Raw genomic sequence first — 27,914 nt, forward strand, 5'->3', positions numbered from 1 at the left:
TCATGTATGGATGTGAGAGTTGGACTGTGAAGAAGGCTGAGCGCCAAAGAATTGATGCTTTTGAACTGTGGTGTTGGAGAAGACTCTTGAGAGTCCCTTGGACTGCAAGGAGATCCAACCAGTCCATTCTGAAGGAGATCAGCCCTGGGTGTTCTTTGGAAGGAATGATGCTGAAGCTGAAACTCCAGTACTTTGGCCACCTCATGCGAAGAGCTGACTCATGGGAAAAGACTCTGATGCTGGGAGGGATTGGGGGCAGGAGGAAAAGGGGACGACAGAGGATGAGACGGCTGGATGGCATCACTGACTCGATGGACGTGAGTCTGAGTGAACTCTGGGAGTTGGTGATGGACAGGGAGGCCTGGCGTGCTGCAATTCATGGGGTTGCAGAGTCAGACACCTGAGCGACTGAACTGAACTGATCTGAACACTTTATTTTCACATGAAAAAAAGATCTTGTAAACACAACTCATTTTACCTTCATGGTCTTCAAATTCTGCTTGAATTTTAGTGAATAGTGCTTCCAGTTTCTTTTGCTGAGCTTCTGCATATTTTGTTGCTTCCTTTTCTTCTTCTCTTTCATTGCGAAATATGTATAATCCAGTTGATGTCTTCTCCATCCACTGTTAATTATGTGTCAAACAGAAATATATAGTAGGAAGGGATCATTCAAATTAATCGTCTCTATGCAAAGAAATATTCTCATGGATACAGGAGCCTAGTGGGCTCTGGTCCTTGGGATCACAGAGTCGGACATGACTAAGCATGCAAAAGAAGAAATACAGAGTAAGTTTCAAGAATGTATCCTACCTGTATAGGGTATGCTCTCTGAATAATTATATCAACACAACCAACATTTCCTCCATCGCTGAAGAGTGATGACAAGGGAAGAGGAAGCGGTCTGGGATCGGGGGAGAATCCAAGTTTGGCATACCAGCAAGCAGGTCGAGTGCTGTTAGCGGAAATCTAGACAGATTAACAAATTGATTTATAAGCGAAATATATATTCACTTCTACTTCAGATTTCATAATAATTTGCCTTCTTTTAGGATTAATCTCACTGTGCAACTTCAGAATAATGGAGACAGGCAGTCTAAAATCCTCTTGGGGACAGATCCCATAGTGAAGGGCTGGGGATAAGAAAGACCAACACTGACTTAGCAGGAACTATACTAGAAGCAAGGTAACAGAAGAAATGTCTTCAAAATTCTGAAGGAATTATTTCAACCTCAAATTCTCTATTTAGTTAACTTTGTAATAAGATAAAAAATTACTGCATGTTCCCTTTCTCAAGAAGCCTATGGTAGTTGTCTGCCTTAAAACCAGGGAACAAATCTAGAAAGAATCAAAATCCAGACTGTGGGGCTTCTAACAGAGAAAGAGGTGAAAATAATCTCACGTGGACAATAACCAGTTTGGAATTGAGCAGGAATACGGAGAAATCCAAGGAATCTTCAGGAAAAAGAAATGAAACTGATAAAGGTATTTTAACATAGATGATTTTTATGTGGCTCTTGTGTGGAAATGAGTTGGTAATAAGGATAAAAGAAAATTAAGAGAAACAAGACAAGACACTTAATAACTCCAGGGAAAGCAGTAAGTTGTAAAGAAAGGAAATGTAAATCATAGTATATTGTATGCTGAATTGAAGCCCAAGTTAATGACAAATTATCTCTTTAACTTAAAAATGATTAATTTATTAAAATGCTTTCCTGAAATACAGTGATTCAAAATATAACAGAAGTAAATTCTTTACAAGGTTATTTCATAAGTGAATCTGAATGTGCAACATTGCAATCATTTCTGATAGCAATATTGTAGACTATTCAACAGTGACAAAGTCCTGTTACCTAGGTTTAAATATACACAGAGATGAAAAGTGTACTTTACTATTATATATTCAAGAATCACTGAGACTTGATGTTCTAATCACACTGAAACACACCCTAGTCACCAGGGTGGAAGTAGAGCAATACTATGAGAACAACATGGTGGCAAGAGCTCCAAGTATAAAAACCAAGCATCTGATGCAAATTTACTCCTATTCTTTAACTGCAACCCACATTGTTTTAGCTCAATAAATATCTCTGGCTTTCCCCCCAAAATCACAAATACTTTATCTGGGACTTCCCTGGTGGCTCAGACGGTAAAGCATCTGTCTATGATGTGGGAGACCCGGGTTCGATCCCTGGGTTGGGAAGATCCCGTGGAGAAGGAAATGGCAATCCACTCCAGTACTCTTGCCTGGAAAATCCCATGGACAGAGGAGCCTGGTAGGCTACAGTCCATGGGGTCGCGAAGAGTCGGACACAACTGAGCGACTTCACGTTCACGTTCACGTTTAACTATCTGAGAAACCTGCCACTTACACTTAAAGAGTATCAGTACATTTTTCAAAAACTGAAACATAATAGGCATAAATAAATTTTAAAATGTAAATGTAAAGCCTTTCTAGAATTTAACTGAATCAGTGCCTGATTTTTACCAAGAGTGCACATGTATTTAACTTACCTTTAACATAAGAGATTCTGGGGCTTCAAGAGGTGTACAGGCATCAGGAGAGCCCACCAGCTCTGCTCCATGAATTACGATCTTCTGACCCACAGTCAGTCTACCATTCTTTAGGAGAGCTGAGAGGGGAGGGTCCACCTGGGCCTTAATAGCATACCATCCATCTGTAAGTTGGACAATGGCCACCTTTGTGGCATCCACACTGCTAGTCTTATTGCTAGAAGGTTCAGATATATCTGTGCTTAATGAAATTATTTCAGAAACACAGAGAACAAGTGTTTTTGCAGCTGTGTCATCCCTTTCCATTATCTTTTTTATCGCTGATCTTTTGCTTCTATCGATTTCTACATCATATCTAAAAAGAAACAGAAAAATGCATTATTTTAGGAATTGTGAGTCTAGAATTTCACTGTAAGAAAAAAGTCACTGAAAAATTGAGAATAAAAACTAAATAACCTTTACTGAAGAAATACCAAGGAGAATTTCAAAGATGATAGTTGGCATATTAAGTTTTATACTGCTAAAATGAGTTAAATATTAATCTCCCCCAAATGCAGTAATGCTTTATTTGTCAAATTCATATTCTCACACGCCAAGAGTTTGAGAAGAGGGAAGGACAAAAGGGAAGCAGGAGGTATATGAATGTATGATTGATCTTAAGTGGGGCTGGAGGGTAACATGAGAACTATGCTATACAAGTGGGTAGCAACTGTCTTGACAACTGGCTAGTGATCCTTTATGATGGACAGTCACAGGCGGCTTACAAGTCTGACCCATACCACAATACAGGATTACATGATAGGATGCTTTAAACTTGCCTGTATTTTAGTTGAAGAAGTACCCTTTCTGGGTTCAGGCATCTATTAGCAAATTCCTTAGGAAAGGCAAATTCCATAGCTGCTAGTTTCCATATAATCCATCTATAATGATTATAGACCCAAACTCTAGAAATAAGCCTTGGATCCACACCTGGGGTGTCACACAGAGCTCTGAACAAATAAAGGGAGAATGAATAATAAAAACCACATAAGATGATACTGAATTCAATGGCCCCAACTATTCTTTGCACAAAAACTAAATTGTATAAAATCATTCAATAAGTTTTTTATGAGTTAATATATAATCAATAAGCAATATAACTTTACAAAATGATTTGACATGTATCAAAATGTGCTAATGAAAATTTCACATATTATTTAATACTTGTTTCAACTGAAAAATAAGATCTTTAATTTAAAATAATTATATTTTAGATTATATATTTCTTATTAAAGAGATTGTTTTTAGAAATAACCCAAGAACTCCCTTCTCTAGTCCTGGTTCTCTTACTATCTACTCCTTTCTGCTCAAATCTACAACTCCTCTGCCTTTCCCGTTCTCACTCTCAGTACTAATGTGACCAGAAGCAATTAAAAGAACATCCATAAATGTTCACCCTCTGATCTACCAACGACTGGCACTGGTACCCTTACATGTTGCCTTCTTACTCTGTTTAAAAAGTTGCACCTCTCCTCACTCAATTCTGTCTACCCCACTTTGCTAGTTTTATCTTCAAAGTATTTATCACTTTTTAATATACTATATGATTTACTTAGTCCTTTAAAAAATTTTCCTTCCTTGCCTTAAACCCCTCCACTAGAATATACGACTTACTAGGGCAAAGATTTTTTTGTTTTGCTAACCCTAGTACCCAAGATATTAGCAGTATCTGGGTATAGTAGGTCTTCAATAAATATCTGCTAACTGATAAAAAGGCAAGCAGATAAAGAGGCAGCCTCTCTTTACCTATCTGCCTGCTCTCCCTCTGAGAGCATTGTCTTGTTTAAATAAACTTTCACTTTCTTTTTTTTTTAAAAAAAGCTTGAGCTTCAACACTCAAAGATTTCTGAACCATGCCCACTTGATTACAAAATAATCACTATTAACCTCTAAACTATGTGGTCTTCTTAATATAATTAAGTGATACAACTGTTACTTTTCCAAATAGAATCAATATTTGACATATGGGGCAAATGCCAAGATGTAAATACATTCCTGTTTTAAAATACTCTAAAAACAGGAAAAATTTAGGGAAAAGATGCTTTACCACTTTCCCAAAGCTGTAAATTTTGGAAAGATAAACCTAGATCTCAAAAATAAGGGCGCTGGAGAAAAGTTTCCCATCGCTTGTCACTGGCATCAGGTAATACCTCCCTGATAGCACTTTAAATTCTGTTTGTATAAACATTAGAATCCTAAGAGGATAAACAGTTTCTATACTGTTGGTTGAAGTTTTAGGGCCACTGGGGTTCTCTAGTTATTTGGTATTACTGATATTTAAGTATTTCTAATTTTAGTATTCATATATTTACTGAAATACACAATGAAAGAGAATATGCATGGAAGTGTGTCTGTGTGTGGTTTTACGAGAAGGCCAACTTATACTTAATTTTTCTTATCAGTCTATTTTGTATAAGCAATAAGAACAATGTCCTAATTTAAGCAGAACCAATTCAGTAAATCCTAAGACAAACCAAAATTCATTTTTCAAAAGATTTCAACAGAATATCAACTGAACCACAATGTACTTAAAATGATTCAATGTATAAGCTTTTTGATTTCTAGTCAAGTTTTTAAGTGTGAGAGAGATAAAGAAAGATGAAAAAGGGACTCGTGAGAAAGAGAGAGATGATGGAATATATAATATAAAATTTCTCTTTGCAGAGAGTACCTGTAAAATTCTTCTTTTCCAGCCTTTCCATCATTGGAGGGTATGAGCCATCCACCATCAGCCAATTGTATTCCCTTTCCAGTCCATAAACCTTCCTTACCAAAATAATCCTGAGTGTGAAACTGAAAAGCCTCTGCATTTTTGCTGTTAATTTTTACACAGTGTTTAGAAACACCATACATATATAGCTAGACAAAATAAATGATAGAAAATTTTGAAAATGAGAAAAAACCATCAAACAAAAGAACATGTTTCACAGAAAAAAAAATTATAACAAGCCAAAACTGAATTTACCCAAAGTTTTTCATTTAAATATGAAAACATTCACTATGAAAATACGTAACTTATTAGAAGCTAAAAAATTTTTATATAATATAAATGACCTTCAAGAGTCTGCAGCACCTTTCTCATTCCCTTGGTGTACCTGGCTCCAGCGCTATGTGCAGTAGAAAGTCGTGGGGATAAAAAAGTAACCTAATGTTTTAGAAAACCTCTTAAGTTAAAAAACTTAGAAAAGGCCCAGGCTCTCATCTCTTCATTGCTCCAAATTCTAACTAGATAGAGCTGGTTTAGTAAGAATCTCTTTTAAAACTGTAAATGGCTCTTAGCAGGTTCAGGGTTATGAGTTATTCACACTTCCTCTAACACCTAGCTGAAAGCACTTATAGTACTAAATGAATACATTTTGAAGGGGGAACTTTATAAAGTACAGATCACTTTGGTGGAATAAAGCAGCAGACAGGAAGGAGGCTGCCATGGCAGGACAATTAGGATTTTACTACATGATTTTACTCATCCTACATGATTCTACTCATCCATTTCTGCCCCAATTTGTTCTTTATTTAAACAAAACAATTTAGAGATGCCAGTTAATAAAGCAATACACTGCTCTCAGAGTTATTAGCACTGTAGACAAAGACATACCTGTTTGTGAGAACACACAGAGGGAATTCGGCCTTCTACTGCCTCTCTTAGAGAGATTCTAGGCATAGTGGATGTTTTTGCAAGGTATAGACTGCCTGGCTGTGGAAAAATACGTTGCCTTTGTTTCTTTCTAATTCGCATATCCTGTATATCTCTGGCATTCTGAAGATTTGTAATTGAACCTATTAAAGAACAAACAGCAAAAACTAAAGTTGAATATAAAATTTTAAAAGTACAACCCTTGTTTTATAAAATCGTATCAATTTGCTATAACTTTAAATCTTAAGGGATGAAAAAAGTTTCTACTTAAAACACGTATAAAAGAACGGAAATAGATTGTTTTTATTTTGAATTTGGAAGAAAATTAGCAGCCTGGTAAAAATATAATCCAATAATAGCAGTCCTAGATTGTATGTCTAAAACTTTTTTTTAAAACAAAAAAATCTACAAGTAGTTACCTTTGAAAAAAAATTAAAATAATTTAATCTTAAGTCGTGGCATTACAAAAGATTTTGAAATTAGTAATCACAATGAAAAAGTGGAAAAAATCCTCTCCTCAAGGCATTATTTAATATAAGAAATAAATAACTGAAAGGCAAAAATATGTCAACACAAATTGTTACACAATACCTAAAGGTTCTTCTTCACCCTTGGTGAAATGTATAGTTGTTGTCTGATGAGTTTCACAGTTGTTAACATTGTTTTCACTGTCACCAGAGCCATGCTCATCTACGTTTTTTTGTTTTTGTTTGTTTTCCTCCAAATTAGTATTCTTGCCAACAAACCGCTCATCTCTGTGAATGTGTGATTTAGTTTTAAAAGGTGGGACAAAGACTTTCATGGGTTTGCCTACAGTTATTGAGTGTCTCCTTTTCTCATTTCTTAGGTCAGGAACCTTGCAAAGTGGCTGCCCTGAAATTGATAAATTGCTTGAAGACTTTCCCAAAGTCAGGTGTTCATAAAACTGAGACTTAGACAAAAATTCTTGACCAGGTGCAGTGAAATTTGGGTTCTGTATTTCTTGCCGTTCCGTAGTTACGCTATAATAGGGAGAAAATATTTAGGTTTATTTACCAGTAAATGTATAAATGTTTCAGAATATGTTTTTTTTTTTTTTTTGAGACCCTCAGTTGCTACATGGCAATTCTATTCTGATAACCGTTTTGCATTTCATCATGTTTGCTCTCTAAAAGAATACCACACTCTGCAAGTCAGTAACTGTCTCTCTCACACCAACTCCCAGCTGGACTTTATCACCTGCAAATAGTAGAGAAGAGTCTCTCCTCCAGTTCAATCACAGCTCCTCACTTACCTCCTTCACCAGACATCTCTCTACCCGTTCTCTTCTCATGGTAACCCCTTCACCTATACTCTTGACCCCATTTAGTATCTCAGCCTCGGGAGTCTTGCTTTTGCAATGATCATTCCATATCCTTCCCTTCTCATTCATCATCTATTACACCTTTTTCACTCAGAAAGCTTTGCCCACCCTTGACTTTTTTCTCAGCCTTATCGCCCCACTACAAGGTAATACTGTTACCTATCCCTTGTGGTCAACCTTCTTCTACAGGTAATCTAAACTAGATGTTTTTACTTCCTCACTTTCTACTCACTGAACTCTCATTTCCCCCACTATTCTGTAGAAATTGTTTTCAATAAAATTTCTAATAATTTCCCGAAGCCAAAATAAAAAAAGCTTCATGTGTAAATACATTCAACTTGACCCCTGACAGTTTTGAAAACTTCCTTTTTAAAATTCTCACCGCCAACATTCACACCACGATTTTCCCTCTTTTTCCTTCTGTCTTCTTTTTTTTTCTTCTTTCTCTTAAAAACATTCCTGCCTCTAAAGTTGGATTTATTCTGTGGACACTTTCGCTGGGCGATATGAATCAGTTACATTGCTTAAATCATCATCTATCTAACAACAAAAACATTAATCTTTGTTTAATTTGACATTCCCCGGATGTTATTCCTACACTGAACTACATCAAGTATCAGACATCCCTACCTTGATGTTGCACACTCATCTCAAACTCAGCCTGTCCAAAACTAAAACTACCTACCTTCCCAAGCATAGAAGTTCTTCCTCCATACTTTGTTGAAAACCTCATACTTTCTTTTACCCAACCCTAAACCCTTGGAGGAGAAGGCAATGGCACCCCATTCCAGTACTCTTGCCTGGAAAATCCCATGGATGGAGGAGCCTGGTAGGCTGCAGTCCATGGGGTTGTGAAGAGTCAGACACGACTGAGTGACTTCCCTTTCACTTTTCACTTTCATGCATTGGAGAAGGAAATGGCAACCCACTCCAGTGTTCTTGCCTGGAGAGTCCCAGGGACCGGAGAGCCTGGTGGGCTGCCGTCTATGGGGTTGCACAGAGTCGGACACGACTGAAGTGACTTAGCAAACCCTTGGAACTTGAAGTTAACCTATAACTTACTTAGTTATCCATTCATCTAGCTAGCAAATAATGTGTTCCACTATATGCCAGGCAATATTTTGGCTGTAGGATATAGTGACAAACCAAACAAAATCATAGAGTTTACATTCTAGTGGAAGGAAACAAACAAATGTCAGCTGGTATAATATGCTATGGAGAAAATTAAAGCATGATAAGGGGGACAGGAAGTGTCCAGCAGAAATAAATAAATGATATTTTATATAGGGTGGCAAGGAAAACATTACTGATGAGGTGACATTTGTATAGAGACCTAAAAGAGGTGAGAGAAAGACATGTAGGGACTTGGGAGGAGGTTGTTGGAGGCAGAGTGGACACCACATGCTAGTCTGGACATACACATGCCTGAAGCAGAGTAAGCAAGGGGAAGTCAGCAGCTGAGACTGAAGAGGCAGCAACAAGGCCAGATCACAGAGAACCTGTGTAGCACAGCAAAGAATTCCAGCTTGTATTCTGAGATGAAGTCATGGAATAGTATTTGAGTCCAGAAATGACATAATCTGTCATATCAATACTTTAAAAAGCACCCCTCCAGCGGCTTTGCTGAAAATTCACTGTGTCTAGGGAGGAGGGAGGAGGCAAAGTTAGAAGCATGGAGACCAAATCTACTGAAATAATCCAGGCAGTTTTATGATGACCTGAACCAGGTGTTAGGGGTAGAAGGGGTGAGAAGTGATTGGATTTCGGGTATATTTTGAAAGCAGACTTGTTAGACTTTTACATTTATAGGATAGGACATCAGCTTTGGAGATGTTAAGTTTATGATGGCTACAAGTCACCCAAATAAAAATGTCAAGCAAGTAGCTGAATGAATGAATATATTGTTTTTGGAAGAAATCTGGCTTAAAGATATGAATTGAGTTATCACCAAACAGATGGTATACAAAGCCATGAGAGCAGATGAGACAGTAGGGGGGAAGGGCAGGAAGAGAAGCCGTTTGGAGCTGAACCATGGGGTAATTTAATATTTAGTGGCCGGGGGAAGAACTAGCAAAGGAAAGTAAGAAAGATAGCCAATGGGATAGGAGGAGAAGTGAGAGAGATGGCCCAGAAGCCAGAATAAAGAAAGTGTTAAGAAAGCAGGAGTGATTAACTGTGTCAATGCCACTGACAGGTTAACAAAGGATGGGGGACAATGTGGGGTTCACTGGTAATCTTGATGAGGGGTGCTAGTGGCTGGTGATAAAAGACTGAGATGGGTTCGGCAGAGAAGGGGAAGAGATGAAGTAGAGAAGGTGAGTTAAGACAACTGTAATGAGATGTGCTTTAAGTGGGGCATGGAAATGGACTGGTGGGATAAGGGGAGTCAAGAAAGTCTTTTCAAGATGGGAGATTTATAGCAACTACCTACACTGATGGGCTTCCCTGATAGCTCAGTTGGTAAAGAATCTGCCTGCAACGCAGAGAACTGGGGAGACCCTTGTTCGATTCCTGGGTTGGGAAGATCCCCTGGAGAAGGGATAGGCTACCCACTCCAGTATTCTTGGGCTTCCCTTGTGGCTCAGCTGGTAAAGAATCTGCCTGCAATGCGGGAGACCTGGGCTTGATCCCTGGGTTGGAAAGATCCCCTGGAGAAGGGAAAGGCTACCCACTCCAGTATTCTGGCCTGGAGAATTCCATGGACTGTATAGTCCATGGGGTTGCAAAGAGTCGGACATGACTGGGAGACTTTCACACTGATGGGATTAGTCCAGTAGGAACGAAAAATTACCAATGCAGGAGGGAGAGGTGACAATTGCTGGTCTTGTTTCCTTGAATAGATGATCTAGATGTGATCAAATGCACAGGAATGAGTAAACCTGCTCCAAAACTTACTTTCACTGATTTTACTCTCTTGTTTTTAATATGAAGAATATTGTGAAAATGAGTAGTCTGCTTTGCAGCTTTTATGATCAAGACATCTATTTGAATCTACTTGGGACATATTTTGCCACTGTCTGTTAATGACTATCTGGCCAAATGGGGAATCTATCTTCCACTCAACCTCTACTCTACCACACGTTACTAACTAAACAAAGCCTTTGTTGTTCTTTAGTTGCTAAGTCATATCTGACTCTTGTGACTGCATGGACTGCAGTCTGCCTGGCTCCTTTGTCTATGGGATTCTCCAGGCATTCTCCAGGATTGTCCATGGCAACTAAAGTAGGTTGCCATGCTCTCCTCCAGGGGATCGTCTTGACCCAGGGATCAAACCTGGCTCTCCTGCACTGGCAGGTGGATTCTCTACCACTGAGTCACCTGGGAAGACAATAAATGCCTTTACTTCCTTACTAATCTCCTTGCAATAGTTTCTCTCTGATCTAATTCTAAAATATACATCTGGTTATGTCGCTTCTCAGAAACATCCAAAGACAAACTATTGCCTGTCCAGGTTTTGATTTGTCAGAAATGATATCCAGGAAGCTTTCCTTTTTAGTCTGACTCTCCCCATTTCTTTGTGTTTCTTCCCTATCCTCACCCCACCCCCATGCCTGACAAATCCCATGCAAGTCACATAACTTCTTACTGCATCCAGATTTGCAATGACCTCTTTAACCAGCATTCTTTACATTCCATCTGAAGTACTTTTCCTATTAAGCTTTTGTCACATAATTAGCTGCCAATTTTTCTATGTTTTCACATCACTTTGTTATATTCATTTTAGTATTTATAGCACAATAATTCTTGTCATGCCTGGCTCTAAGACAAGCAATCCAGTTGGACTTTTGAAGTTTTCTTCTTTTTGCATGGTCTATTTCCCCTAAGCTCCTTTTTTTGCCTTCCCTTTACTTTGGATACTGTCTTTCACAGGAGCTTTCTTCCAGTGATGAGTGATCTTTGATTTTCTGTTCTCATCTAAGAGTGAAGCACTGAATAGCTGACTGGAAGCTGTGCGCTGGTGAGCTTGTCAATTGTTGGCTTCACTGTCTGGCAGTGCAGTTTAATTTCAATACCTACAACTATCAGTAGCCTTTTCTACTAGGCTGCTCCTAAGACCCAGAAAAACAATTCAGTCGTTTGCCTAGAGGCCCAGCTGCCAGCATTTGGGAGCCAAGTGTGGGAACCAGGCTAGGCATCCTCACCACTTGAAATCCAGATTTTTACTTAATCTCTATTTTCAGAGCCTTCCCTGAGTCCCATCCCCAATTCAGAATCTCTCCAATTCATCTTCTCCAGAGAATGACCTTCTGGTCTTTTGGTAGAAGAGGGACTTTTTGCCTGCCTGCAGTGGGGGAGGGGAAAATTGTAAATGGATTTTCAACTAATCTTCCTGTTTTCTACTTCACCTTCAGAAGTATATGTTGCTGCCAATTTGAGTCTTTTTCAGGTTCTTTAGGGGAAACTGGGTAGCTTCTCTGCCTGTTCTAATGTTAGGTTTTAGATTTCTATGTCTTTCTAAGTCATTCATGATTTTAGCTTCAAAAGTTTTGTTATTTCAGGATTTTCTTGGTGGTCCAGTGGCTAAGACTCTGTCCTCCCAATGCAGAAGGCATGGGTTCAATCCCTGGTCCTGGTCAGGGAACTATATCCCACATGCCACAACTAAGAGTTCGCATGCTGCAACTAAGACCCAGTGCAACCAAATAAATAAAATAAATATTAAAAAGAATATTAATTTTTTAAAAATCTGTTGTTGCTTCTGAAACAACACTGTACTTACAGACTAATACATTTAAAAAAATTCTCTTATAACTAGTATGGTTTTGAGAGGGAGGAGAGATAAAAGTATATTTTTAATATAGGCCATCTTTAATTTTTCTTTCACTTTTATTAATATAATTGAGATATAATATGTGTGTGCTTAGTCGCTCAGTCATGTCCAACTCTTTGCGACCCTATGGATTATAGCCAGCCAGACTCCTCTGTCCATGGGGATTCTCCAGGCAAGAATACTGGAGTGGGTTGCCACACCCTTCTCCAAGTGACCTTCCCAACCTGGGGATCTAACCCAGCTCTCCTTCATTGCAGGCAGATTCTTTACCATCTGAGCCACCAGGGAAGCCCATGAATACTGGAGTGGGTAGTCTATCCCTTCTCTAGGAGATCTTTCAGACCCAGGAATTGAACCAGGGTTTCCTGCATTGCAGGCAGATTCTTTACCAGCTGAGCTACCAAGGATATGCCACCTTTTTAAATTGGTTTTGAGTAATTTCCATATCCTGCTCAACTTTATTACCTTAACCATAAAATTGAATTAAAATCTATATGTCTACAAAGATATTAAAAATGATATAATAATATGTGTAGCAGTATAAAGTACTACCAGAGTACAGAATTATTGAATCCTGATGCAGGCTCTCAAAAAAGGGAAGTGTTAAAGTCTTCACTGTATGTTAGAGCCAGTATATCTAGAAATATATTTTAAAAACCCACACTATATTAGTAGAATTAAGAAAAATTAAACATGTCTTACCAAGAGGGTCCACAGGTAACTGGCTCTAAAGAAAAGTGATGCATAAACAACCTTCTATCTTTCATTGTGCCTAAAAATATATATTTCACATTATGTATTAATGAATACATTTTATATATTAATGAAAATCTAATGAGAGATTTTATTTTCTATGTCTGTTATACATTATTGTAACTATCTAACAAAAATTTGAGAAAATTATACATTTAAATTTTTTCACTGTGCTTAGTTCGTAACTATCAAAGTTTGGTTCTCAAATTGATAATGATTAATACCAAATAACTCACAGTGCAAACATATATATGAAATCAGTATAAATTTAGTCAGCTGATGTTAATCAGAACTTGAAGGCATTAGTGAATTGCCAAGAAAATATAAATCTTTAGTTTTATGAAGGTTGACAAGCTAAACTGTAGATATTATTCATTTTCAGTAGATAACTTGTAATTCTTAAACTTTCAACTAGTCCATTAGTAGGGAGGGGACTGGTTGAATAAACCAGAATACATTGATATAGCCATGTGATCAAGTACTACATAGTCACAAGAAAGAACAAGGAAGATCTCTCTATGCTCATTTACTCATGATCTGCAGATAAATTTGAACTGAACAACAAAGAAGGTACAAAACCCTATGCACACTGATATCTTTTAAGTGAGAAAGAAAAGTAATGAGAATATATATATACACATATTTACTTATTTTTACAAAAAGAAGCCCTAAAAGGACACACCAAAAACTATTAAAAATAGTTACCAATATAATAAGCAGGAAGTGAGGAAGTTGGTGAACAATATGGAGGAGTCAGTGATGGAAATAAGGCTTCTCTGAGTAAATATTTCTATAGTTTTGATGAATGAACTACATAAACATTCTATTTATTCAAATATAAAATTAAAAAAGGCAAATCTTAAAATTGAAAACAAAGTGAAACTAATTAATCTAACCCAATTATCAAATTGTTAACCACAAAAGAATTCTTTTTAGTGACATTTGAATAGAGAACTTTAACTATACATTCCTTATGACATGTTCTTAGGACAAAAACTGCAAAGAATTCTTAAATCTCCCTTAGTAGTTTATGAATAGTAACAGTAGTACTGTAAACTTGAAGCTATTATACATATACTGTAAGACAGTGATTCTCAGAGTGATCCATGGAACACTGGAAGGGAGTACCCGCAACCCTTAGAGGGGATCCAAGCTGTCAAATGACCTTAATAATAACTGTGACTAATAATTAGTAGTAGTTGTAGTTATATATATCTTTCTCACTGTGTTGACACTGGCATTGCTGGTATGTCCTGCTGCATACTTTAGTGTGATAATTGTCTAAAGGAATGCACTTTATGTGAACTGCACTAATCAACTTTCCCTCAAAGAATTCCATTTTTACTTGAAAGCATAACCAACAAATGATTTATTCAGAGTTGGGTATTCATCAAATACTTCTTCAAAAATGAATGAAATGAGCTCATTACTACAAAAAAACAAGTGAGTATTTGCTGCGAAACAAACTATTGTAAAGTTCAAGCTTTTAAACAAAATGACAATTTTGGAATGCTTATATCTGGCTGTTACCTTGACAATTTCCCAATACTAAATTTTTAGATTAGATCAGTGGTGACATTAACAAAAGTAATTAAGATTGTATAATGTGTCAATGTTGGAAGACCTTCATAACTCTGAACTAATATTTTCAAAATGACTTAAGTATAATATTTAATAAATACTAAAATTTTTCAGTTTTAATGTTGACTATGATAAATAGAAATAGAAATAATCCACATAATCAAATGCTCTTGAGGCTCCTCAATAATTTTCAAGAGTATAAAGAGATTTTGAGAACAAAAAGTTTGAGAATCTTGGCTGGATAATAAAGCAAATAAGTAAATATGTTAATGTTATTAGAACCAAGAATACAGCATTAAAAAAAAAAGCAACACCAGCAGCTCTGAGTGTAGTTAGCACTCAAATCTTGTTTTTTTAAAAAGTATTAATCACTGAAAGGATCTCTGGAAATTCTAAGGACTCTAGAACTGGGGTGAAGAATTACAATGACTTCCTAGAAATCTTTCTGTGATAATACACAGCAAGAAAGTGTTCAAAGGTTAATTAAAGCATATTAAAAACAAAAATTCTTAAGAAATACTTGAAGAGGTCACTATTTACAAATTTGAAATGATTTGAGCATCAAAAAGAATGTTACCTTTTGTAAAGAAATACATTATTTATAATGTGTTCTTTTAAACTTTATATCCATATTATAAATAAGAATCTAAGAAATCAACTGTATCTAAAAGAGAAAGAAAAAAATTCCTTTACTGCCCTTAGTAGCGATTATTATACCAACTACTCTTTACTCTGAAAACTGGTGAGTGAAGAGAAAGAATTCAATATTTATCCTGCCTTTTTAGGAAGAACTATATAGATAATCCCCAGTTAAGGGAAAGCCCTTCCTTGCTGAAGAATCCCAGCTAATAAATGTATAAAAAAACAACAGAATTTTAAAAGTCACTATTTTTCAATCTCCAATTAAATAATCGATTCAGGTAAATATTATGAAATCAACTAGATTTTAGAATCCAGCTTTTTATTTTAAAACTCCTTATTTGAGTATTATTTCACATTTCTCAATTATGGAAAACCTCCACATTATACCTGGTAGTATGAAGGAAAAGCTCACATAACAAAGCAAGAGAGAAGTTTTAAATAACCACACTGTAAAGTCTTGCCCAATTATCCATATACCCAAAAGAGATGAGGAAAAACAACTTTAAGAATATTAAGTACAGTAATTAGAGAAGGAGAAAAGATACACATTAAAAAGCATATTTTACCATCTGGAGTGCTTTTTGAAGCCTTTAAGGATTTTCCTTGATTTTCTATTATCCTGTCAAATTCATTTAACAAGTTTCGTTTGATTGGGGGTTCTCCTAAAAAGAAATTCCCATACATGTTTTTAAAGCAAATAACTTCAGCTTTATTTTTCAAAAGCCATAGTCTATTTTTTAAAATTAAAGTACTGGCTGTTACAATGTGTTAAGTAAAAAATACAAAATAATTATAATTTAAATAGCAAACATTCTATTTTGTAAGTGATTTTTGTAATTAATTTTTCAATGTCAATTTAATTTCTATTATTTTTTGACCATTTAAAATACTACTTTTTAATTGGGTCCAGGGATAAAGTACCAGATATCACAGATAATCTTTTTCTTTAATAAACTGCCACTTACTGTAACTCCAGACATATTGGCAATAAGGACAAACAAAAAATTTCTTCAAATAAACTTTTTTTTTTTGCATTACACTCAAGAAGGAATTTATTATATAGGTCCCTGAACTAGAGTCAGTGGGTAGGAGAAAAGATTTTAAATTACCAAAATTATAGTACTGGCAAAAGTAATACGTATTTCTTATTTTAAAACTCTTCAAAGGCTTAGAATAAACTTAAGCCATAACTGAAGTTATGAATTTCTATGCCATACTGAGATAATGTGTTAACAGATACCTTAAAAAAATATATATTTATTTTGTTTATTTGGCTGTCTTGGGTCTTAGGTGAAGCATGTGGGATCTAGTTCCCCCACCAGGGATTGAACCCAGGCCCCGTGCACTGAGAGCGTGGAATCTTAGCCACTATACCACCAGGAAGTCCTGATACTTTGTTTTTAGATGTTTTTTGATTTATTAAAGGAAGTGAACTTGAAGGATTTAATAAGTAAAAATGTCCTTGTAAGGCTTTATCAAATGTTCGATTATAAAGTGATTTAACTGTTTGACAAGAACCTGTACTATAAAGTAACCAGAAGCTGATTGTGCCTAGTCGCTCAGTCGTGTCTGACTCTTTGCAACCCCATGGACTGTACCCCGCTAGGCTTCTCTGTCCATGGGGATTCTCCAGGCAAGAATACTGGAGTGGATTGCCATGCCCCTCTCCGGAAGATGATTAAGCTATATATATTTATATCTAACAATAGTGAGGGAAATGAAACAATGATGCTATTGAGAACATTTAGTAGAAACCTGAGTTGTTATTCCTAGGCGTAAGGCCAACCTACTTTAGTGCACGCATGAACAAAACAGGATCCTATAAATAAAGACATTATTTTCTATAAAAGAATTATGAATATCTTTAGCATCTGCATCTCAGAATTTTGCACTAGAGAACAGCAACAATAAGGTTAAGTGTTGTAATCTTACTACTCTGCCTGTAACATGAACTTGGTATAGAATGTGGCATGGATAATACTTGATTAAGGAAGTCTGTATCCACCATGATGACTTAAGGGCAAAAATGTACCAAGTATAAGAATGAACTGACCATCTTCAGTGTCTTTCTCTATAATGTGAAGGGCCTAGACAAGACGACTTGTGAAAACTCAACTACTCTGTAAGTCTAGAGTTTTTAAACAGGATTGACGTGCTTCAGATCATTCACTTAAAAATTGGAGAGTTACTTTTGCCATTTATTTTAATTGTAACTAATCAACAGATTTAATTATTTAAGATTACTCCTAGTCAAAGATACTAACAGAAAAAAAAATCAAACATCCAATTAACCTCATAATTGAACTGAGTTGTTAAATATACTCTATTTAAAAGAGAAGTCAGAACGTAGTCCAAATGGCATTAAGATCAGAATACTATTTACTAAAAACAAACTTATCTTAGAATACTTGCTAGGTGCGGGGGGGGGAAAGGCAAGCTAACCAACATCTATAGTCAGAAACCAGCTTTTAAAGTTCTTAATAGCCAGAGTCTGAAACTCTGTTCTCTCTCCCCATCTCTATGTGTATGTATATAAACATGACTCAACCAATGACTTCCTGGTACACAGACTCAGCAATATCAAGAATGAAACCAAACTACACACACAAGTCTGAAAAATGTACTTAGTGTATAATTTCCTGATTGTTACAAGCTAGCATACCAGAGGGAGAAGGCAATGGCAACCCACTCCAGTACTCTTGTCTGGAAAATCCCATGGACAGAGGAGCCTGGTAGGCTGCAGTCCATCGGGTCGCAAAAAGTCGGACACAACTGAGTGACTTCACTTTCACTTTTCACTTTCATGCATTGGAGAAGGAAATTGCAACCCACTCCAGTATTCTTGCTTGAGACTCCCAGGGACAGGGGAGCCTGGTGGGCTGCTGTCTATGGGGTCGCACAGAGTCAGACACGACTGAAGCGACTTAGCAGCAGCAGCATTGTACCAGAATTATTAAGGACTTAATTTAAAAATTGACTGGGAGACCAAAAGGCAAAAAACAGACACTTACCAACTGTGATAAGTGCATCTCCTTTTCTTTTTTCTATTCTTGAATTTGACAAAACTGTTTCCTCATTTTTGTGGCATGTTAAAGGAGAGTGTTTCGCATGACTTGGAAATTCAGAATCTGTCAGCTCACCATCTTCCATAAAAGCTTTGGCAATCTCCACTGCTTCTGTTTCAAAATAGTTCTCTGGGTCTTTGGAGTCAGTAGAACAAATTTCTGTATTTGTTTTCACAAGATCAGGAAAAGCTTCAGTTTTCCCAATTTCCTTTTTTATATTTTTAGGCAAAGTTTGTTTTTTCCCCATAAGATGAATGTTGTCAATGTGTGATACTCCGGTTCCTAATACTGACTGTTGTTGGTCTTGCTTAAATTCAGAGAGATACGAAGAAACTTTAATAGAGTGATTATTTTCTGAAGAACCACTTTCAGTGTTATAGTTGTTTGATAATTTAAATTCTTTATTGTAGGCTTTTTCCATTTTGGAGCTTAGAGAGTGTTCTGGGGTTCTTTTATCAGTACAAGAGACAGGAAGTATCTTTGATATATCTTGCCTAGAGGTAGGTGAATGCTGGAGACTATATTCAGTTTCGATTAAATTGAATTCTTCAAACATTCCCTTAACTTTGCATAAGGCACTCTCAGAAACTGGAACGTGTTTTCCACTTGCTGTACTAAATCCAGAGAAAGCAGATGATAGTAAATTTGGGGGGTTATGTGCCATAGTATTGTCTTTTCTTGTGAATATGTCTGAGTGCTCATTACTTTCAAACGACACTGTGGAAAAGAGTTGCTTGGCACTGTCTTCTGACTTAGAAAATACCTGTCTTGCTTTTTGTAATGCAGAATCTGACACTTGGACAGATTTTCCACTTGCTGTGTTAAAAATCCCACAAGCATTCATAGAAGAGACAGACCTGGGATGGTTTCCCATGTTAAATTTACATCTATCAGAAGTTTTCAAATCAACATGACGAAGTGGTATTTCAGAAACTTTCTCCAATCCAGAAATACTTTGGTCATGCTGTAAAATCGGTTCACTTTGAATGTCAGGAGAAACATCATGTGAATGCATATTATGTTCTTCATTATCTGGAGAGTTAGGGAAAATAACATCCTCTGAGTCACCCAATGCCTTATGAGAATCTGTCACAGTTTTCATTTGGTCAGTGCCTGATTTAGTCTCAGTGTTTTGCTTAATATATATGTTCCTGCAGTTGTCTGTAAACCTCTCTCTGACTGTTGTTTCACCTGAAACAAAGGCTATTTGATCACTTGCTGTACTGTATGCAGGTGGTTCAGTCTCAAAATTATTTGAATTAGATAAGGCCACTTCAACAGCTGTTTTTTTATTTTTGCATGGTGAAAACTTAGTCACAAGTTTCAGAACACAACTATCTTTGTCTAAAACTTGTGGGTTTATGTTTGTTTCTCTTATGGTAGGTATTACTTCAGAAAAACTAGTGTTTTTCCTATCTTTGACATTCTTTACTACTGGCTCAATACCAGAATTATCAATTTTATTTTTTGAGAGATACTCTGATTTATTAAATCCCTCACTGGAATGACAAAAATCAGAATGATATGAATAGCTGTTAGGCATGTTGTTGTTTAAGGAAGTTGAATCTTGCTTTTCAGAGAGGCTTTTGTCATTTTCAGTTATGATACTGTTTGAACTGTTTCCACAAGAAGGATTTCGTACATAATCCCCAGTATATTCCTTTAAACATATAATTTTGGAGGAATTTGTTTTTTCTGGTTCTTCTCTAAGCCATTTCTGGGCTTCAAGTAGTGAAGCCTGACTCAGAGAAATTTTTCTACCATGTCCTGTGTAAAACGCTAAAGCTGAGTTATCAATGGCTGAAAAAGTGGAATGGTTTGTGTAACAAGATATAGGACTTTTTGCAGTTTCTTCTTCCATATTTTCATGTACTTTAACTTTCAGAGAGATACTATGTGATGTGTGGAGATTTTCAGTTTGTCTGTGTAAATGATCACTTAAGAACCTGGGTGGCATGGCAGTCTCCTCAGAAACAAGCTTTTTCTCCTCTAGAGAATTCTGCATCTCTTCATGCTGTGGGGCAGTTACTTTAACTATCTCACATGCTAAGTCAAGCCCTTCTTTACAAACCTCTTTGTTCTTTAGCATCTTTGCCTCTTGATGGATAAAACCAGTCACTTCACTATTGTCTTGCTTTGTTTCGTCAAAAATATTTTTCACTTTGTCCAAAGATTCTTTGGCAATTTTTACTTTTTTCCCACTAGCTGTATGGAAACCCAACATGGTTGGTTCTCTGATCTTTTTGAGTTCACATTTTTCTCTTTGCTGGAGTGTCAGTATTTGATTTTCAATACCAGCTGGGCTGCTTTCTTTCAACATTTTGTTTTTGAACATACTGGTTTCCTCATGACTTGAAATGTCTATTTTGTTGATATTTATGCCAGAAAGTAATTCAGAATTTGAGGAATCTGAAAAATGATTAAATTCTTTTTCTGTACATTTTTCATCAAAGAAATTTACAACTTTATTTAAAGACTCCTTAGAAACCCTTATGTTTTTCCCACTTGCAGTCCAAAAGGACAAATCAAAAACACCAAAATCTTTTATATTTTGCCTCATCTTATTAGCAATTGGCTCCTTTGTATTTGACTTATTACATGTTTCTTCAGCTTTCATAACTTCCAAACAAGTTAAATCTGACAAACCTTCTTTAATTGGAATGTTTTCCTCCTTCATAAAGTGATGAGATAATTTCAGATGTATGTTGTACTGATCAGTATATGGTAAGCCACTTTCGTCTTTATGAACATAAACTGTATCATTTTTACTTGAAGCACAGCCATCAGATTCTCCTAAATTACAAACAAAACCAGTACATTTGTTATCTTTGTTTTCAGTATTTCTCTTGAAATCTTCAGTATTTTCTTTGACAAAAATGCTGGTGGTCATTTCAAAGTTACTTTGTAGTATCAGTTGGCATTTATTATTTTCCTCACTTAAATTTTTATCATTGCTATAATTTTCTACCTTAAACATAGAAACATGAGAATCATTACACTGATCTGAAGAGAAACTTCCTGGATCTACTTCTGTAGGAGTTTTCTCACTAACTTTCTCGATGTCACTGAACAGCTCCATGGCTTTCTGCAATGCTTCATTAGAAAAATTCAATTTTGTGCCACGAGCTGAATAAAAGCCCTTAAACTCTTCTTCACTTTTATCTGTTAAAGAACCAGAAACACTTTTGTTACACTTGGTTGTTGACAAGCAGATCAACTTTTGCTCATGTCCAACTAAACCACATTTCTTGCTGTTATCTACATGACTGAGAGATGGGACACTGGCTGTGAGATGAAGATCAACATCTTTCTGCTCCTCAGAAGTGGTATTCGAGACAGTCATCTGGGTTTCAGGCATTTCAAATGGATTACTCTGTAATCTGTGGCTTGGTTTTCTGAACTGTGTAAATTCAAACTGACTTCCTGATTCTTCCAATATTGTAGAAAGTTCTGTAATTTCTGCCTTCTGGCTGGGTGTTAAATTATGGTTTGAACTGAAGTCTTGCTTTAAAGATAAAACTGGAGGAGTTGTGTGACTGTTTTCACCATCAGAAACAACTGCACCACTCTGCACATACCCACACACTGTATCAATTGACTGTGAATCATGATCATGAAGTCGGCCTTCTTTCCTTTGATTTTCTAATGATTTTACAATTTCAACCCAAGCTAAGCTAGCAGGATAATGTTCTTCAATATCCTTGAAGAGCGTTTTGCTTTTCTTAATGTTGTGTTCAGAGAGTTTTATTTCTTTATTAGAAGCTGTTCTGAAGCCATTTCCAAAACTGTGACCTGAAGTCAAATCTGAGAGTCCTGCCCATTTGTCACTGCAAAAGTTATTTCTGTTGGATCTCATATCTGTATCTAGGGACACATCTGGCTTTGAATCTTGACCTAAAGTCATCTTTGGTTGTTGGTTTATGCTATTTCTATTCTTCTCTACAAGATCATGGACTATATTTGATGAAACAGAATCTTTTGTAATGGACACTTTGGCTGCTTGTCCGCCATCCATATCTGTACTTGTTACTATGACAGAATTCTTAAGAACAGGTTCTCTTAAACAACTGAGGTCTGCCTCATGAACTTCCTTAATGTTTCCTAAAATAGGAATATTCCTTTCACTAGTTGTTTGAAAGATATAATTATTTTCATTGTCTGGGAAAAGTTCTTCAGAGTTTGGGTTGACAGTTCTTTTTGAAATTAAAGTAGTTTCTTCCTGGTCTTTATGGATGACTGTGAGATTCATATTTTGGTAGCATTGTACTTTCACAGAAGGTGATGCTCCTGTTATATATTTTTCAGGTGACAACATCTCAGGTTTCTTAGAATTTTCATTTAAAACACATGTTTCTTGATTCTCTTCCATGGAAATATATTTAGTTAATTCAAAACCTGCTTCACAATTCTTAGATTTTATTTTCTCTGACATTTTATATGATTTTTTTCCTCTAGAAATCACAACTGGATTTGACAGAAGATCCTTGGAGCTAGGAGTTAAAATGGTGGTATTCTCATGGTCATGTAAAAAACCTTCCTGGAATTGGAAGACAGTATCACTACATTCCTCTGAATGTGGCAATTCAGGGCGACATACTACAGGCAAGACTTTTTCCTTTATATCTGAAACACCTTGGCTTTTTGGATTATCTTCACAATGCTTGTCCTGCAAGCATGACACATAATCAGTTTCTGTGGTTATAAATGACTGCCATTTTTCTTTATTAATATTTGTTTCTTTACAATAAAGATCCTGAGATATTTTTTGATTATTAGAAGAACTGCTTTCATTATTAAAACATTTTCTCAGAACTGTCCCAAAAGAGTTGGTTAAAGACAAAGTTGGTTCTTCAGAATCATTCTGTGAACAGTTTTTTTGGATAGAAGAATGCAGTGAACCTAAGCATAAAGACACAAAGTGACAAGATAAAATTCAAGTATCATCAATCACATTCACTAAATATTTTAAAGATAGTGTCTAAAAAGACAGTGTCTAAAACAAGAATTACATGAAAAGCAAGAAGTGAATGTCAAGTTTAAAGGAAAGAATTCTAAATATTCTCTATTTTGAAGTTACTACATTTCCCAACTAAAGATACAGAGGACCTACTATTTTTAAATAATATTTATCAAGTCAATTAAAATTAGTATGTAGCTAGCTACCGTAAGTAAAATTCATAGTGTTTTTGTTAGAAAATAACATTAGAAAAGAATTCTTTGCTAATATTGATGTAATAGGAGTTAGAAAATCAAGGTAATGAAAAGCAACTAAAAAAGTAACCATTTCCTTTGGTTCAGTCTTTCACATTGAAGAAAAACAAAAAAATGAACTTTAAAAACAGGTGCTACACATGAAGGGCCTGAAATATTACTTAATCTCAATTATATATGCAAATATTTAGTTAATTTTATTGACTTTCTGGCTTCCCTGGTGGCTCAGACAGTAAAGCGTCTGCCTGCAGTGCAGGAGACCTGGGTTCGATTCCTGGGCTGGGAAGATCCCCTGGAGAAGGAAATCTATTAACAAGTCAAAATTATTAAGTCTCATTTTATTTATTCACTAACCACTGTTTTATTGGTTTTATCTCTGATATATACATTTTCCTCTGGAAATTAACATAAATCTCAAGCAGTTCTGTACTCCAGTTCCACCAAGCCCATTGTTCATTAAAATACTAACACCCACTCAAATATTCTCAGATTCTCAGAGGGAGATAAAATCACCTTTTAATATACAGTATGTATGTGTTAAGTCATGTCTGATTCTTTACAACTTAATGGACTATAGCCACCAGATTACCCTGTCCATGGAATTTTCTTTCTCCAGGGGATCTTCTTGACCCAGAGATTGAACACACGTAAGAGCTACTGATAAATAAACTTTTGCTCAAATAAAAAATGGCTTTTACTATGCACACTCCTGCCACCAAGATTTAGTAGTAACTCTAAGCAACCTCTAACTATTTAAGAAAACTGTGTAACAACAACAAAAATGTCACTATTTTATGACTGCCTTACATTCAACTTAGCTAACAATTATTTTTTTCTATTCTTTACATGCTTTAGAGAAAATACATATTACATAGCACAACATATTGATAGAACTGTCCAACTTGCATATAACAAATACTGAAAATTAAAGCAGGAATTAAGTAGCCAAGTTCTTGGTGCTTATCAATCACATGCTGTCTCAAGAGTTATTATGATTTTATATATATACATATATATATGTGTGTATATGTATATACACCATGCAAATTGATCCAACAAGTTTGAATGGAATGATTCTGAACACTGGTAATCAAAGGCCTAAACAACAATGTCTGATATGGAATATATAGATTTTTTAAAAAATGACAGCAGACAGACCAAAAAAATTATAGAATGAAAGTAAGCAGTATGTTTTTAAATAAGGTTAAAGATACACGTGTTCAAATTAGAAATTTATCACCATCCATAAAACTATATACACTATTTACATACACACAAAGAGGTACCTGAATCAACATTTGTAAATGTATGTGGTGCCTCCAAAGGCTTTGCTTCAAATTGGGCTGAAGAATTAGTTAGTTCTGATTCTTGGTCTTTCTGTATTGTCAGTTCTCGGTAAGTTGTCTTATCATTTATAACATAAATAAACTTTTTTGTTTTCTTTTTCAAAGTGGATATTAAACCTGTGCTCTTCAAAGCTTCTGAAGTGTGTTTGGTAGTGGCTGGCCAGCTCTCATTATCCCCTGAACTTGAACATACAAAATCCTCTTTCTGTGAGTAAATAGTTTGTATTTCTGATTCACTTTTAGAGTCTTCTGGTTCTTCTTTCAAGTTTGAATCAGTCACATTATTTGAGAAATCTTCTGTAAGTATCTTTTCAGGAGATTCTCTTATCCTGAAGATAGATTTTTTGATGCCCTGAAGTGGAGAAGAGTCAGTTAGTGTTTGCTGTCCCATAGTAGTGGGATCTTCATGAGATTCAAGACACCGCCCTTCATCTGTCTTGTTTACCACTGTTTCCTTATTTAATATCTTCACTATTTTTGATATGCTTGAAATATGTGGCAAAGAATTTTCTAAAGTAATGAAGTTGGTACACTCTTTCTCTGTGCCTATTAAGTCTTCTTCTGAATTAGTTTGGTCACAAGAAATATGCAGTAGAGACGTTTTCTCCACCTGGGTTCCATTTAGACTCGAGAGCGTGAGCTGAGACCATTCAGAGACTGAATATGGTACAACTTCCCTGGAGATTATGTCAGTTCCATTCCCAACGGGCTTTTGATTTATTACATTTGAATCTAATGGAATACTGTCATTTGGTTCTGTTTCACATACAAATGAATGTTTACTTTCTGTCATTTCCTTTTTAGCTTCTTCACAATCATCTGTTTTTGTTTCATGGAAAATATTTTTCCTAGTCTTGCCAGTTTTCGTTTTTTGTAGCTTTTTTGTTTTGTATTTAGAAACACATACTGGCAAACTATCTTCTTCAGAGATACCTGCAACTGTTTCATGTACTTCATCTTCTAGGACGTTTGGCAGTGACTTTTCAAAATGGTCTTTGCAGCTACTTACTTTACCAAATGAATCCTCTAATATTTTCTCCAATCCTGTTAAAATTTATAATGTAAGTATTACTAATAACATTTTATAACACAACCATATAATTTATATTACCCTCAAACCTTTTTCATAGAAATAGTATAAACTAAATAACACATAATTTAGCATTTGAAGAGTTATCCTGAATGCTAGCTATGTTTTGGGTAGGGAGACACCAACCTTGCCCTGTTCTTCTGGTCAAGACTGATTCCAGTGTACTCACAGCCTTTTATTCACACTCAAACTCTAATAACCTTTCTTTACCAGGTCTATACAATAAAGTTTACTCAATTTTACTAGATAAACACAATTTAATATTAAAATTTATCAAATTGTAAGTTCCAAATTAATTTTGTGGCCCTATAACCAACAGTAAAATCTGATTTTATACAAACACACACACACGATACCCAATCCTACACATTTATACAGTTATACACACATACTAAGAACATGTAGTGATCAAGACCATCCCCAAGAAAAGGAAATGCAAGAAGGCAAAATGGTTGTCTGAGGAGGCCTTACAAATCTGAGAAAAGAAGAGAAGCTAAAGGCAAATGAGAAAAGGAAAGATAAACTGATTTGAATACAGAGTTCCAAAGAATAGCAAGGAGAGATAGGAAGGCCTTCCTCAGTGATCAGTGCAATGAAATAGAGGAAAACAATAGAATGGGAAAGACTAGAGGTCTCTTCAAGAAAATTAGAGATACCAAGGGGGCACAATAAAGGACAGAAATGGTATGGACCTAACAGAAACAGAAGATAATAAGAGGTGGTGGCAACAAAACACAGAAGAACTATATAAAAAAGATCTTAATGACCCAGATAACCACCATGGTATGATCATTCACCTAGAGCCACACATCTTAAAGTGAGAAGTCAAGTGGTTCTAACGAAGCATCACTATGAACACAGCTAGTGGAGGTAATAGAATTATAGCTGAGCTATTTCAAATCCTGAAAGATCATGCTGTTTAATTGTTGCACTCAATATGCAAGCAAATATGGATAACTCAGCAGTGGCCACAGGACTGGAATGGACCAGTTTTCATTCCAATCCCTAAGAAAGGCAATGCCAAAGAATGTTCAAACTACCGCACAATTGCACTCATCTCACACACTAGCAAAGTAATGATCAAAATTCTCCAAGCCAGGCTTCAATAGTTCATGAACCGAGAACTTCCAGACGTTCAAGCTAGTTTTAGAAAAGGCAGAGGAACCAGTGAACAAACTGCCAACATCCACTGGATCATGGAAAAAGCAAGAGAGTTCCAGAAAAACATCTACTTCTGCTTTATTGACTATGCCAAAGTCTTTGACTATGTGGATCATGACAAACTATGGAAAATTCTGAAAGAGACGGGAATACCAGACCACCTTACCTGCCTCAGAGAAATCTCTATGCAGGTCAAGAAGCAACAGTTAGTAACTGGACATGGAACAATGGATTGGCTCCACATTGGGAAAGGAGTACATCAAGGCTGTATACTGCCACTTTGCTTATTTAACTTATATGCAGAGTACATCATGCAAAATGCCAGACCGAATGAAGCACAAGCTGGAATCAAGATTGCTGAGAAAAATAAAAATAACCTCAGATATGCAGATGACACCATCCTTATGGCAGAAAGATAAGAACTAAAGAGGCTCTTGATGAAAGTGAAAGGGGAAAGTGAAAAAGTTGGCTTAAAGCTCAACATTCAGAAAACGAAGATCATGGCATCCGGTCCCATCACGTCATGGGACATAGATGGGGAAACAGTGGAAACAGTGTCAGACTTTATTTTTTGGGGCTCCAAAATCACTGCAGATGGTGACTGCAGCCATGAAATTAAAAGATGCTTACTCCTTGGAAGAAAAGCTATGACAAACCTAGACACCATATTAAAAAGCAGAGACATTACTTGGCTGACAAAAATCCATTTAGTCAAAGCTATCATTTTTCCATTAGTCATGTATGGATGTGAGAGTTGGACTATAAAGA

The 27,914-nt window shown here is 36.0% G+C and overlaps 1 protein-coding gene across 1 annotated transcript in view; it reads right to left on the reverse strand.

Annotated features, from left to right (window-relative positions):
- The window catches only part of BRCA2 (BRCA2 DNA repair associated), a 52,400-nt gene that overhangs the window by 14,783 nt on the left and 9,703 nt on the right, over positions 1-27,914 (reverse strand). Inside the window, exons 9-19 of the mRNA XM_068984392.1 lie at positions 24,836-25,939; positions 18,285-23,237; positions 15,840-15,935; positions 13,000-13,069; positions 6,776-7,185; positions 6,146-6,327; positions 5,222-5,409; positions 3,330-3,500; positions 2,512-2,866; positions 811-966; positions 479-623 (exon numbers count right to left, since the gene is read on the reverse strand). Of these exons, the coding sequence (XP_068840493.1) occupies positions 479-623; positions 811-966; positions 2,512-2,866; positions 3,330-3,500; positions 5,222-5,409; positions 6,146-6,327; positions 6,776-7,185; positions 13,000-13,069; positions 15,840-15,935; positions 18,285-23,237; positions 24,836-25,939 (7,830 nt within the window). The remainder of the gene's footprint in view (positions 1-478; positions 624-810; positions 967-2,511; positions 2,867-3,329; positions 3,501-5,221; positions 5,410-6,145; positions 6,328-6,775; positions 7,186-12,999; positions 13,070-15,839; positions 15,936-18,284; positions 23,238-24,835; positions 25,940-27,914) is intronic.

This window comes from Capricornis sumatraensis, chromosome 12 (assembly GCF_032405125.1).
Source record: "Capricornis sumatraensis isolate serow.1 chromosome 12, serow.2, whole genome shotgun sequence".
In the NCBI taxonomy this organism is placed as follows: Eukaryota; Metazoa; Chordata; class Mammalia; order Artiodactyla; family Bovidae; genus Capricornis; species Capricornis sumatraensis.